This window comes from Pleurodeles waltl, chromosome 1_2 (assembly GCF_031143425.1).
Source record: "Pleurodeles waltl isolate 20211129_DDA chromosome 1_2, aPleWal1.hap1.20221129, whole genome shotgun sequence".
NCBI lineage: Eukaryota > Metazoa > Chordata > Amphibia > Caudata > Salamandridae > Pleurodeles > Pleurodeles waltl.
This window is the reverse complement of record NC_090437.1, coordinates 1163650241-1163665667: the sequence shown is the minus strand read 5'-3', so window position 1 is coordinate 1163665667 and position 15427 is coordinate 1163650241. Positions and strand designations below refer to the sequence as shown.

Here is a 15427-nt window from a genome sequence, read left to right as displayed (position 1 = left end):
CTGCTCCTTTCCTTTTTTTATTGGGTGCTTTGGCTGTCTCCCAATCTAGCCTTCTCTACATCCCTGCTGATGGTGTTTAAGGACTACATTGGACTATTCCATGTTTTGGCATTGTATTGCCTCTCCTCATACTGAGCTTGGGGCTATAGCTCCTCACCTCCTGGTATTTTGGATGGGATCTTTTATTGCCATTGAAAGAGGCTGAAATCTCCAATGTCTGCCTGGTGGTAGGCTACATTTTTCCTGCTTTAACCCCTTCGCTGCCAGGCCTTTTCCCCTCCTGTGCCAAGCCTTTTTTTGGCTATTTGGGGAATTTCGGGCTTAGGCCCTCATAACTTTTTCTCCACATAAGCTACCCATGCCAAATTTGTATCCTTTTTTTCCAACATCCTAGGAATTCTAGATGTACCCAGACTTTGTGGGTTCCCTTGAAGGAGATCAAGAAATTAGCCAAAATACAGCAAAAATTTTGAAATCGGAAACAACGGCTGCAGAAGAAGGCTTGTGGTTTTTTCCCTGAAAATGGCACCAACAAAGGGTTTGCGGTGGTAAAATCGCCAGCTTTCAGGAACAGGCAGACTTGAATTAGAAAACCCAATTTTTCAACACAATTTTGACATTTTACTGGGACATACCCCATTTTTACTATTTTTGTGCTTTCAGCCTCCTTCCAGTTAGTGACAGAAATGGGTGAGAAACCAATGCTGGATCCCCGAAAGCTAAAGATTTCTGAAAAGTACACAAGGTTCTGAATTCAGCAAGGGGTCATTTCTGTAGATCCTACACGTGTTTCCTACAGAAAATAACAGTTGAAATAAAAGAATATAGAAATTGAGGTAAAAAAACAGCCATTTTTCTCCACGTTTTACTCTGTAACTTTTCCCTGTGATGTCAAATGTTTGAAAGCAATATACCGTTACATCTGCCAGGCTCTTCTGGTTGCGGGGATATATAGGGTTTGTAGGTTCATCAAGATACCTGAGATCTAGGTACCCAGAGCCAATAAATGAGCTGCACCTTGCAATGGGTTTTCATTCTGTACCGGGTATAGAGCAATTAATTTGCTTAAATATAAAAAGTGAAGAATAGGTATCAAGAAAACCTTTGTATTTCCAAAATGGGCACTAGATAAGATGTTGAGAAGCAGTGGTTATTTGCGCATCTCTGAATTCCGGGGTGCCCATACTAGCATGTGAATTACAGGGCATTTCTCAAATAGACGTCTTTTTTACACACTGTCTTACATTTGGAAGGAGGAAATTTAGAGAAAGACAAGGGGCAATAACACTTGTTTTATTATTCTGTGTTCCCTCAAGTCTCCCGATAAAAATGGTACCTTACTTGTGTGGGTAGGCCTAATGCTCGCGACAGGAAACACAAAATGGACACATCACATTTTCACAAAGAAAACAGAGCTGTTTTTTGCAAAGTGCCTAGCTGTGGATTTTGGCCTCTAGCTCAGCAGGCACCTAGGGAGACCTAGAAAACCTGCACAGTTTTGAAAACTAGACACCTAGAGGAATCCAAGATGGGGTGACTTGAGGGGCTCTCACCAGGTTCTGTTACCCAGAATCCTCTGCAAACCTCAAAATTTGGCCAAAAAAAACACTTTTTCCTCTCATTTTGGTGACAGAAAGTTCTGGAATCTGAGAGGAGCCACAAATTTCCTTCCACCCAGCGTTCCCCCAAGTCTCCCGATAAAAATAGTACCTCACTTGTGTGGGTAGGCCTAGTGCCCGCGACAGGAAATGCCCCAAAACACAACGTGGACACATCATGTTTTCAAAAGAAAACAGAGCTGTTTTTTACAAAGTGCCTAGCCTACACTACACTCTTGGCAAACAGTGAACGTATCATGAGAAATACACAACAGAGTATTCAAAAGAATTCAAAAGAAACTACTAAGAGCAGTATACATTCTATGCAACAGTTCTCAAGAAAGACACTACTTGCTAAAAAAACAAGATCCAAATGTGCTAAAGACCATACCATCTGCTCCCTTCATACTGTGCAGAAAACTTTAGAGATAGGCCATCTTCTGAAGCAAACATGCAAACATATAAAGATTAGCATCTGGTGCACATACTCTTCTATGTTAAGTATAAACTTTCATGCTGCCACAAGTCTCTTTAATAACTCAAGAATCCTTACAAATGTTAGTATCTACTACGTAGAGTGTTTCTCCCGTTCCAAAGTTATTCCGCAAACCAAAAAGTGAACTATAATGAACTATAATGAATGCAACTCAAACGTTGCTTCCACACAGAGTTACTCTTTAATGCAAACATTTATAAATGTTCAATACCTCTACACATAAATAGTGCATTAGGAGCACATACATTTTGTTAACATGTTCAACCATTAGCTGGACCTAGGCTGTACACAATTAGGTAGAAATGTTCTACTGTTTCAATATTGCACTATGTAAACTGTAAAACAAATTATCACACTGATTGGATGATGTCAGTGCCGATGTCGTCAGTGATGTCATCAATGATGCCATTTGAGATGTCATAAATGATGTCATAGAACATGTCATGAGTGATGTCCTATGTGAGGTTATAAGCATTGAATGGTGGAGGTGCAAGTTATAGTTAGTGCTGCTAACTATAACTATAGGACCTAGTTTCCATAGGAAAATAATTTTTTGTTTTGCCTATGACTTTGGCGCAGTTTGATGCATCTTCACAACATTTTCTAAACTGCTACGCCAGTTACTTTAGCTGCTTTGTAGAAAGTTTCGGGGTGATTTGTCAAGTGGCCCTGTTTGTTATCTGGTGTAAATCTGTTCAGTAGTTTTGTAGTTATTAAAAGAAAAATAAATCTGTATATCTATGGACGCAGACCCTTCACGGATTTCTCGTGGAGGATTTGCAGATTTGGGTGAAAAGCAAGGGCCTGATTGGCTGATAGCAACCTGAGAGGAAAGTTGCAGCTACCATTTTCTTTCTCACAAAGGGCCGGGGAAAGAAAAAAATATAAAAAAACAGACATAACGGGTGAGGATAGAGATATCCTGGCCCATGGGAGAGATGGAGGGGCTATTTTTAGTCACTTCCCAGATCCACTGCAGGGCTCAGCATGATCCCCCGTGTGATTTTGCATATGATCTGTTGATCCAAAGAACAAAAACAATTTTTTTTTAAAGCTACTCACACGAACCCCAAGGCAAAAGATGATGGTCACAGGCAGAAATGTGAAGTGGGCTGCTGCAACAAACTGAAACATACACGTTGACCTAAATAATCACATACCCAGAATAACAAACTCTGCTTCATATTAGTTTTAAGTTTGTGGTACCTATGGAATGACATATTGGGGATATCCAGGGTGCGGTCGCTCCAGCAAATTTCGGCACAAAGGGGGTCATTACGACCCTGGAGGTCGGAGAGGTAATGTGGTGTCCGTACCGCCAACAGGCTGGCGGTACGGAGACCCGTATTACGACTGCGGCGGTAGCGCCGCGGTCGCACCGCTGGGGCCGGCGGTTTCCTGCCGTTTTAGCCCCGGCGGTGATAATCTGCCAGGGCAGGGGATTATGACTCCCCTACCACCAGCCTGTTTCTGGCGGTTTGCACCGCCAGGAAGAGGCTGGTGGTAAGGGGAGTCCTGGGGCCCCTGGGGGCCACTGCACTGCCCATGCCACTGGCATGGGCAGTGCAGGGGCCCCCTAACAGGGCCCCGTGCAGCTTTTCACTGTCTGCATAGCAGACAGTGAAAAGCGCGACGGGTGCTACTGCACCCGTCGCACGGCCGCAACACCGCCGGATCCATTAGGAGCCGGCTCCTATGTTGCGGCCGCATCCCCGCTGGGCCGGCAGGCGTAAACTAGGTTTGTGCCCACCGGCCCAGCGGATGTTGTAATGGGGTCCGCGGGAGTGCGCCGCATTGGCGGCCGCACAGCGGTACCGCCGCCCGCCAAGCTTGTAATGACCCCCATAGTTTGTAATTCTTGGAATATTAAATTATTGAGGAGTATAACCTTGGCAAAATCCTTGTCCTGGCATGTTGATAGCAATTTGTGGCATACTGGATGCATCAATGATATTATGGTGGCCTACCATTGATTTTGGAAGCCTTTGCATAATGGTTGTACTGTCCTGATAATGTCTACTCTTGGCAAAATTCTTGCCCTGGCAAATGGCGGCGGCATATGCATATTGCGAGTCTCCAAGGCATGGTGATGACTGTCCATGTTATAATGATGGTATGGTGGTATTTTCCTGCCTTATGAAGAGGCCCATCCATAGAAATTTGCTGGTCCTACGATTGAATAGTGCCTATTCTTGGTATTTTGGGGGTGCCATGGTGTGAGACAGTGAGATATGGGCATGCAAAGCAGAATCAATTGGTGTGACACAGACCTACATGAGAGAACTTAATAGAAAATCAAGCATTTGAGCACCCCACATAGGGGTAATAAGCAATATATATTAATAATAATAAAATGCAAATCAATATAGAATGATAAATTGATGATTGAGCCCAAACAAAAAGGTGATACATTGTTTTTCATGAGAATGCAACACAGTTTGGGTGAATTACAGAAAATGTAAGGGAGTAGAAGAAGGAGGAAGGGGGTGGAATCAAGGTGGCGGACGGACTGCCGCAGTCCTGGTAGCTGGACTGCCAGATTATGATCCTGGCGGTCGGACTACCTGGAGACCACCGCCACGATCATGGATCCCGACGGGTTGGCAGCGGTGGGAGTCGTGGTCAGCCATAGCAGAGCCGAGTTCACCACCGCCATGCTGATCATGACCTCTTTTTGCTAGCTTTTCCATGGCGGTTGGATAGGTTGGCGGAAAGGAAGTGCTGGAAGCCATAGGGGGGACCCTGCACTGCCTGCACCCTCGGAATGAGGGTGCTGGTCTGCAACGGCATTGGCCTTGACTCCCTAACGGAGCTGAGGCCTATGCCGTAGCACTATTTCCACTCGGCTGACCAGCGAAAACATCGTAATACAACGTTTCCCCCTATCAGACCGGTGGAAACACCGGAATACAACAGGAGGTGAGGCATATAGGTTGACTATGGCCTCATCCCTGCAGCTTTGGCAGCCAAACCACCAAAGTCATAATCGGGCCCTAAATATAAATGTCTTCATCAGCCTAGGCCCAGAAACCATAAAATCAATAAAATACACAAGTACCTACATTGATTTGAATGTAAAGACAATACAATATGGAAATAATTTTTCACTTTTCATTTAATATCGATAAGAAGAAATTTATTTTTGCAGATTGTTGCCTTTCATCCCTTTTTCTGCTCAAAATGTTACTGTAGTCACAACAATTTGCCCCTAATGATGTACCTAAATGGAGTTCCCACCAAAATCGGCTCCAGGTCAGAGATTTTTTGGTTTGAAACTCAGTAAGAAATTTATATTTTTGATACATAGGCTACACTTGATACAGTAAACATTGCCCAATGATGACTTTCCACCTCTTGGTTCTATGTGACATAGAAAGCTAAAGCTTTCTGTTGGACCTGGCCTTTTTTGCAGGATCATCTCCAAACTTTTTGACTCCATCCTCCTGTTTTTTCTGACCTGTTGTTGTTGGTTTTAGGACTCTGGGCACTTTACCACTCCTGATCAGTGCTAAAGTGCAAGTGCTCTCTGTCTAGATTGTGTTGGTGATTGGTTTCTCCATGATTGGCACATTTGATTTACTAGTAAGTCCCTAATAAAGTGCACTGTGTGTGCCCAGGGCCTGTACATCAAATGCTACTAGTGGGGCTGCAGTACTGATTGTGCCACCCACATGAGTAGCCCTTTAAACGTTTATCAGACCTGCCATTACAGTGTCTGTGTATGCAGTTTTAAACTGCCAGTTCGACCTGGCCAGTTCACCCACTTGCAAGGCCCAAGCCGTCCCTTTCATTACATTAAAGTCACCCTTACGTTAGGCCCAAGGCAGCCCCATGGGCAGGGTGCAGTGTATTTAGAAGGTTGGACAGGTACGGGTGTGCTTTACATGTTCTGATAGTTAAATACTGCTAAAATCATGTTTCACTATTGCAAGGCCTATCTATCCCATAGGATAACATGGGGGTTGCCTTAAAATATCCTTTAAGTGTAAGTTCCCATCAGGAGCAGATAGAGATTTGAAGTTTGGGGTCTTTGAACTCACAATTTAAAAATACTTCTTTTGGTAAAATTGTTTTTTAGATTGTAAGTTTGAAAATGCCAATTTTAGAAACTGGGCATTTTCTTGCTTAACCTTTCTATGTCTCTGCCTGGCAGCTGAATACTCGTCTGGGTCAGACTGACAGTTGGTATGTTTGTGAAGTCACTCTAGACAGTCACACAAAAGGAGGTGAGGTGTGTCCTGCACATCCTGACAGGTCGTTCTGGGCTAGAGTGGTGGGTGAAGCTGACGACTGCCCTTGAATAGGGCTGTGCCTGTCCTCACTCAATGCACTTTCCAACCCCCTAGAGAGTGCCTGGGGCCAGGACAGGAGAGGCAGGGTCTTGTGCACTACAAAGACTTTCCTTTGAAGTTTGCTTACTTTAAAGGAAGAAATTAGTTTAAGTATTGGCCTACTGACCCTACAATTTCAGAACACTTCTGGAACAAGAACATTCTTCCAGGGACAAGAGCTGGATGCTTCAGGGGGACCTGCCCCTCTGCCTGTTACTTTGTTGTGCTGGCCTGCTGCTTTTGCCCTGCGAGTGAAAGGACTGAACTTTGCTTTCTCCATCTAGCTTTCCAAGGTTCTACAAGGGTTTGAACTGAGCTTTGCCTCCTATTGTGAAGTCTTAGGGACATCAAAGACTACATCTACCAGTGCCTGGGCTCTGCTGCTGAGAGTCCTGACTTGCCAAGTGGTGCCAAATCCAGTCCCTGGGCCCTTGGAAGTGGAAGCTGGTAACCTGAGGAAGGAAAATTGACGCAACGCCTGTACCGCGGCTGAATAATCAATGCAGTGCCTGGCTCGCAGCTGCAAAATCGACCATTATTTATTCTTGCTGCCAGCTTTTGTCTAGGCCTTTCTACACTGCCCAGGTTCCAAGAAGTCTGTGGTGACTAAAAGCTAGTGTCAAGTTCTTTATGAGTGTGCTGGAGTCAGCCCCTTTGAAATGTATGTCGGGCAGTAACAGCTTCCCCCCTTTAAGCCTGGCAGGATGACCCATCCTGGCACTATTTAGTCCTCCTTTGTCTCAATGTCTGGGAAGAATACACAAAGGCCAACTGCCGGCTACACTTAGTCGTGTGACCCAGAACACAGACTGCAGGCACCTAAATGGTTAGCTAGAAAATGCCAACTTTATAAAAGTAGCATTTTCAGTATTGTGATTTAAAATCCAACTTTACAATTACATGGGATTTTAAATTACAATTCTTTGAATCCGAAGCTTGACATTTCTACCTGTTCCCAATCAAATGTTAACACTTATTAAATATAATAAAATAGCCCAATGTTATCCTATGGGAGTGGTAGGCCTTGAAAGTAGTGAAAAACGAATATAAGAGTTTTTCAGTATCAGGATATGTAAAACTTAAACATGTCTAACGTTTTAAATACAATGCACCCTGCCCTATGGGCTGTTTAGGCCCTTGCATAGGGGTGACTTATATGTATTAAAAAGGAAGGCTTAGGCCTTGCATAGGGTTTTGCCAACTTGATTGGCAGAGTAGGACTGCATGCAGGATTTAATTGCAGGCTTGAGACGTTTTAAAGGGCTGCTTCTGTGGTGGCACAATAAGTGATGTAGGCCCACTGGTAGCATTTATCTCACAGGCCCCGAGTACATGCAGTATCTCATTACTGAAGACTTATAAGTAAATTAAATGTTCAAATTTTGTGTAAGCCAATGTTCCCATGTTTGAAAGAGTGATCACAAATACCACAGCACTGGTTAGCAGTGGTAAAGTGCACAGAGTCTTAAAAGCCAACAAAAACAGGTTCAGAGAACAGGAAGGTGAAAGCAAAACATTTGGTGATGACCCTTCAGAAAGGGCTCAGTACACCAGTGGACAAGAGAGGGGCCCAGGTGTGAGCTACATCTGCCTGTGGCAGGGCAGGCCTCCTTGAAATTAATGAAAGAGCTAAGCACCCCACCGACCAAGCGGTCAGGAGAAAGACAGCACTTCCCCAAATCCAAAATCATTTCTCCCTGTACTAGGAGCAATTCACACCTCACGACAGGAGAGCCATCAGCTGCCAGGTGACAGTTGGAATACTTATAGAAAGGCCTTGGAGGCTTTAGGCAGAAATGTGGCAACTTTCTAAAGGTGTTTTTTCTCAAACAAAATCTGACTTTACCATTTAGTTAGATTTGTTTTACTATTAAGGAAGAATCCTTGAAATATTTTTGGAGCTACTACCAACCTGAATAAGCATTATAGGATGTAATAATGTAATCCAGTGTTTTCCTACGGAAGGTGCCAGCGTTCCTGCTTCGAAAATAGCACTTAGGCGTTTTCACTGAAATGACATGTGGAACATAACACTTTTATTTTAAATGTCCTACTTTTCAATTTCATGCACTCTACCTTATGCACAATAAGGCCTACACCAGGGGTGACATTAATACTTAAAGAAAAGATTTAGGCCTGTCAAAAGGGGTTAGTTTGGCAGTTTTAACCTGCCTGGCCAGGCTACAATGGTAGGCTTGGGGTCAGGTTTGCTCTGTCATTGAAGTGGGTGGCACAATGAGTGTTGCAGCCAACTGATGGCATTTACCTTGTAGGCTCTTGCATAATTGTTAACATAAACTAGGGACTTATATGTAGGCTAAATGTGCCAGTCAGGTGTATACCAATCTCATTATGTTTAAAGGGAGAGCACAAGCACCTTATCAGTAGCAGGAATACAGTGCACGGAGACATGTGTCCAATAAAAATAGTCAAGGCAAAAAATCTGGAGTAATACCATAAAAAGGTTGATACTTTACAGCATGCAAATATTTTTTTAGAGAAAAATATATTGAAATTATATTAACACTTAAAAATGTAAAATAATTATTCACAAAAAATGTTTGCATGTTTCCCTTGTTAAGGACTGATTCCAAATGGAGAATCGTTGGCACACAATGCATTATTGCTAGTTATTAATTTATTTAGGGGTTCTAATAACCATTAGGTCTTACCTTTCAGTTACATCAAAGTGCAGCAAGAACTTGTGGGAGAAAATGTTCAGAATCAATTGGAGTTTCAGCCAATTTTTGGTGTTCTGCTACACAGCTCCTTAGAGTCCATAACGTTAATTTAAAAAGGGAGTCTTAATAGTACAGAATGAATTCAGGATTTTTCTGAAGCATGTGCTGAATTTGAATGTCATTGAGGAGCATTTGGCATGCAATTGTTTTGTACATTGTACTGCGAGTGGCCGGCCTCTGTATTTCATTCATTTGAAAAGCAGTTTTGAATCGAGTCGACTGCTGACGATCACAGGTTTCTGGATGAGCTGTAGAGTGATGCTAAGTCTTGCAAGTATTTTGGGTCTTTTTTCCATTAAGGGCCTAATTTAGATCTTGGTTGATGTTGGCAGGTCTGAAAAGACCTTCAAGCCAACTGTGTTTTGCCCGCCATATTTAGATGTTACAGTTCTGCAAGCTGATTGAGTGGCGACGGGTTGCTGACGGAGGGAGACGTCGGCAGGACTCAATGGACTTTATACAATGGCAGGAGATATGGAATAGGGGCAAGTAATACACACACACTGTCTCTTAGCCATATGTGTACCACACACACTACACAACACACCACATACACACAATAACCCATTGCATTCTAACACAACACAACTGTACATGGCGAAAACACACATTGACATACATCCATGACACAACAAACACACATCATTGACATTGCACCCACAAACGACACAACCACAACAACCAACACAACTACACTCAGCTACACAAAAATACTCACACACAAGCACAACTACACAAATCAAGACAACACCGACACACAACATTCACATGAATTTGTCACACGGCAACACATCATACAGAACATCAGTCTCACATGCTAGTAACACACATACAGACACAACCACAGCACCCACTCAAGCTCCCTACACTTCAACCAGTCAATCCACACACATACATAAACTTACAGACACACAAACAACAGATAGCACAAACCTACCCATACAGGTCCCCTTGCAATGCACACACATGGACACCATTGTCCAGTGTGAGTGTACCGTCACTGGGGTTCCAGCATTCGTTTTGCAATAAATTATGAGACCACAATGGCAGTTGTGTATGTGTGCCACATGCATGTTGTGCCAGTCTGCCCCAAGCCATGTGTGAAGCCATTGTGTACCGCACACATGCATGTTACAGTAATTTTATCTGGCGATGGGGAGGTGGTGTTTTCTCAGTGGGTGGCTGCAGTGATGGTAGGTGTTGTCCAGTCATGTCCAGACGAAGAAGGGGGTTGGAATGGGGAACAAAAGGTAAGTTTTCACCCCTTGTCCCTCTCAATCTGCCAACTCAAAGTTGGAAGTCAGACCGCCACTTTTGTCTTTGTAGTAAGGCACATATAAATCTGCACATGGAAGGGTGTCTAGGGTCCCGCCGTCAGACACTTTTCCGTCTCCTGCCGTCGACACAGGTAGTCTTTCTTGGTAAGGACGGCAGTTCCAGTGCGGGCTTTTGTCTATGGGACCACCAACATTTAGATACAGCAGGCAGACCGTCACGCTGGCAGATAGGTTTTCAGTCAAAAAGTCGACAGCGGACTGTTACCTCCAAGATCTAAATGAGGCCCTAAGTTTTTGCAGACGGTTCAGAGAATGTTGTAGTTGACCCTGGCTGTGACTTAAAGCAATTGAAGCGTTGTGTAAATAGGTTAAGGCACAAATTGGATTTCAGATTTTGAAGACTTCGTAACCTGACAATCAGCCTTTTAGGGAGGTCTGTGACCATAATGTAGCAATAGCCCTAACAAACAATAACAGAGGCTCTCGTCACTTCCACCCAGTGACTGGTTTGGGTAAAGTTAGTTTTAAGACTCCCAGTATATGTGGTACTTGTACAGTGCCTTACTCCTATTACATAAATCTCCTTTTGCATTTTTTTCCTACTTTATGTGCAGATGTGGGTAAAAAGTAATGTTTCACATGTGAATCAATACAGAATTTGCTGTAATTTATGTCCTTTGTTTCAGATTATGGAATATAATCATTGTTCTTGCTTCACAATCTTATATGTTGATTTTTCTTCACCCTTTTAAAATAATTTCACATATTTTGAATTTAAGGTTGATTTTATGTTCTCTTTTTTACTGATCAATTAGATTGCTTGTGGTCCTGGAATAGCGTTGTCAGAATAGCGTCTGAAACATTAATATAATTTCCTAAATATAATTTACAATAATATCACCTCACAGGAATTATTAGTACAAAATCTACATGCAATGAGATACTATTTCCGTAAATGATATTTAGGACACTACGTTTATTTCAGATGATATTTTTGTATACAGTATGAAGTCCAGCTGTTTGTTTTCATGTAATGAGTAATTAGTTGCAATGTATCCCTTTTAGTCTCCTTGTTTGATGTGGCGCAGGTCTTTCTAAAGCCATCTACTCATATTAGAACCTGTAGTATGCACATTTTGTGTGATCTTTCTCCTGTTTACTTTTACTTTCTCAAAACAGTGCTCTGAACAAACTAATGGTTGAGACATGCCATATTGGTAATAGATAGATCATTCTAGAAGGCTCCTGATCCTATTTTTGATTTTAAAATTGAACACTGAATATTATTCCACAAAATCTCTATGGAGTGATGCAAAATGTTTTTACTGTCTAGGCTATTATAGCCATAAATACTTGAAGATGCTATTGGGAGCTTAGATAATGTTTTAGGACAGAAGACAGAAAAGTAGTTGGAAAAGACATTCCGAGGACCATAAGCAACATCTGGTTTGAAATTCTTAGCCCTGCAGCAGTCCTTTTACAAAGGGCAGAAATGAGAAACAGAAACTAGATGAGCTGTCACAGAAATCCTAAACTCCTCCATCTCCACAACCACCATCCCCGATGCCTGGAACCACGCTGAAGTCAAGCCATCAATCACCAGCTCACAGACTTCCTCAAAGACAGCAGCCTGCTCGACCCTTCCCAATCTGGCCCAACCACAGTACTGAGACTGCCCTGATTGCAGCAACCAACGATATCAGACACCTCCTTGAACTAGTAGGAACAGTGGCCCTCATCCTCCTTGACCTATCTGCGGCCTTATGCACCGTTCCCCACCACTCTCATCTCCAGACTCCACAGCATTGGCATCCAAGACAAGGCAGTCCACTGGATTGCCTCCTTCCTCTCCAGCCCAGTGCAGAGGATCCTTCCTCACCCTTCATCTCCACAACCAAAGACATCATCTACAGTGTTCCCCAGGGCTCCTCCTTCAGCCCCACTCTCTTCAACACCTACATGACCCCCTGGCTGACATCTCACACACCCACGTCTTGAACATCATCTCCTACACTGATGACACCCAGCTCATTCTATCCTTCACTGACGATGCGTCCACCACACGATTGAACTTCCAAAACACCATGACCGAAATCGCCACCTGGATGAGGACCAACTGCCTCAAGCTAAATCTGGACAAGACTGAGATCCTCATCTTTGGGAACAACCCATCTCTCTGGGATGACACATGGTGGCCAGCCACTCTAGGCCCCCTTCTCACCCCTACTAACCATGCATGCAATCTCAGCATTATCCTGGACACCCAACTCACCATGAAACAACAGATCAACACTGTCTATGATTCCTGCTTCCACATTCTCCACATGCTCCGCAAGATCTTCAAATGGATCCCCATCGCGACCTGGAAGAGTCACCCAGGCTTTCATCTCCAGCTGCCTTGACTACAGCATTGCACTCTTTGCCGAAACTACGAACCGACTCCAGTCCATCCAGATTGGCAGCAAGACTCATCATCGGCTTCCCCAGAAGGACCAGCATCTCTCCCCACCTCAAGGCTCTCCACTGGCTCCCTACCCAGCAAAGGTGCCACTTTAAGCTCCTCACACACTCCTACAAGGCCTTCCACGATGCCGGGCCTGCCTATATCAACAAACGCATCACATTCCACAGACCCACCAGAGAGGTCTGTTCAGCCAACCTTGCCCTGGCCTACATCCTCTGCATCCGTCGGTAATTCCTTGGTGGCCATTCCTTCTTCCACCTTGCCGCCAAGTCCTGGAATAACCTCCCCCTCCACCTGCGCACCTCCCTTTCGCTGGAAGATTTCTGAAAACAGCTCAAGACATGGCTTTTTGACCTTCATCTCCAGTGGCAGAGGCTTGCAGACTCCCTCAAGTGTCTTTGAGACCCCCCAGGGTGACAAATTTGTGCTGTTCAAATCTTTGCTATTGATTGATTGATTGACTGAGCTGGCGTCTCCACACAGCTTCAGCATTTTTTCACAATAATATGAAAATGACATTTGTCTGGGAGGGGGCATGGATAATTAGGGAATGGGGAAATTATATATTATTAGGAGAATAGTTTATGGGTAAGCAATAACACCTCACAACTTTGCAGTGCTTTTCAGTGCTGCTGAAATAGCTTGAAAAATTCAAATACAAAATGATGGTAGAGTGCACTGATCTCTGTATATGTTAAAATACTAAAACCCTCCAAATCAAGATTAGTTCTAGAGTGTTAATGCTGGCGTTATCTGCCATTCAAAGCATATCAACAGAAAACAACTTTAATGGAGATGTTGTGCTGTCTAGATGCTGCATTTTGTATCTTTCCTCTCCAAGACCTTTAGTTTCACCTGACATTCTTTGGTTGCCTACAAAAAGAATAGCCTTAATTGAAGGTATTGTATGGAAACGTTGGTTTTCAGGGGCTTTCTGAACTGAAAGTAGCAATCTTTACAAGGAGTTGAGAGGTAAGTCATTTCTGGAGGTCTGAGCTGGGCTCCCAAAGATATGAATCCACACTTTTATCTCCTATAGGAAATCGGATGGATCAAGTAAGCTGAGGAGGAATGCAAGCTCCTAGCTAAAACATAGTAACCTCCTAGTTTCTGAAGGTAGCCAGGTTGCTTTCTCCAGTATGCTGTCTGTATGATTCACAGTGTTTGTTCAACTTGTTACTGACTTCTACCGGGAGCCAGTGGAGAGCTCTGAGTGCTGGACTGACATGGTCCCATTTCCTTAAATCCTGGCACATACTGACTGCTCGATTCTGCACTCAATGCAATGCAGTAATTAGCTTTTTGTGAGGACTGTTTAGATAATGATGCTGTATTCCAATTTGCTGGAAGACCACTGCTGGTAGAACCTATATGAGATGGCTGGTTTGAAGGAGTGGGAGGATTATCATCCTAATGCTAATAAAGTACTGGAGCCAAGGGGAGTATGTAGATACTGAAAAGCAGCAGGGACAGTCTGGGCTCCTCTGGAATTACAATTTCACTATGTTGGAGGAAGAAACAGAGGAACTCAAAAGTACTTGATGACACTGATAGTGGGAAAAAGAATGAATACATGATAAATCTGCCCCTTTGTTCAGTCTGCTCAGCAAAATGTTGCAACAGACTGTTAGGAGAAGTCGGTCCTTTGTAAATTCTGGTATAAAGAGGACAGTTAGAGCTATTTGCATTTCTGTTTGATGCCTTACCACATCAATGGAAAATATATATGTGAAGTCTATGAACTGAATTTAAATTAAGTACATTCAAAACTTTGGTACTACTATATCTGTTGTATAAGTCTTGATTCCCCTTTTCTAATTTTGTGTTTGTTTTGTTCATATTTATTTCTCCCTGCTGCTCAATTGACCTAAATGTAAAACTCAATATTTTATATTAATCAATTTGCCAATCTTTTCCAGGATATAGATATCTCTGAGCTTATGAAGAAGCTTGATATTCTTGGGGACAATGGGGTAAGTGCGCAACAAAAAATTTGAGTTATACTATAGCTCACCTTTTTAATTTTTATTTCAACTTGGGTTTTTGTTAATGCAATAGATCAGGACAGATAAAAAAACTATTCATGAAACTTCTTTCCTGGCTCTTTCGCATACAATGACAATACGTTCACCTATATTGCTAAGGCTCACAGTTATTATTATAACAGAAGAAATATAGTAAATGCAGTAACATATTATGCACAAAACGATGCAGTATTTATAATTCTATTTAATACGTCTGTGCAGTTATATATTTTAGAGGACACATAAATGTATTATACCCATACAACATGCCTAATGCATGACACAAAATTCACAAGAAAAATATGTTGAACGTCATAGTGTTTATTTATTTATTTGAGGTTTTGCAAAGTACTACTAAATACCCATCGGAAGCCTGGAATGCTTTGGGTTTGTTTGTATATATATATATATATATATATATTCATATATATATATATATATATATATATAAAGTAATGCAAGTAATAGGAACATACAGTGTGGAAGCTGATGGTGA

The 15427-nt window shown here is 42.7% G+C and overlaps 1 protein-coding gene and 1 long non-coding RNA gene across 13 annotated transcripts in view; one reads left to right on the top strand and one right to left on the bottom strand.

The window, feature by feature from the left end:
• JAKMIP1 (janus kinase and microtubule interacting protein 1) overlaps positions 1-15427 on the top strand; it is a 1798968-nt gene that overhangs the window by 1679316 nt on the left and 104225 nt on the right. For all 8 annotated transcript variants that reach the window (XM_069203057.1, XM_069203080.1, XM_069203046.1 and 5 more), the window contains one exon: positions 14827-14880. In XM_069203057.1, the coding sequence (XP_069059158.1) occupies positions 14827-14880 (54 nt within the window). The remainder of the gene's footprint in view (positions 1-14826; positions 14881-15427) is intronic.
• The window catches only part of LOC138249073 (uncharacterized), a 181502-nt gene that overhangs the window by 104150 nt on the left and 61925 nt on the right, over positions 1-15427 (bottom strand). The gene's annotated exons all lie outside the window — the stretch shown is intronic.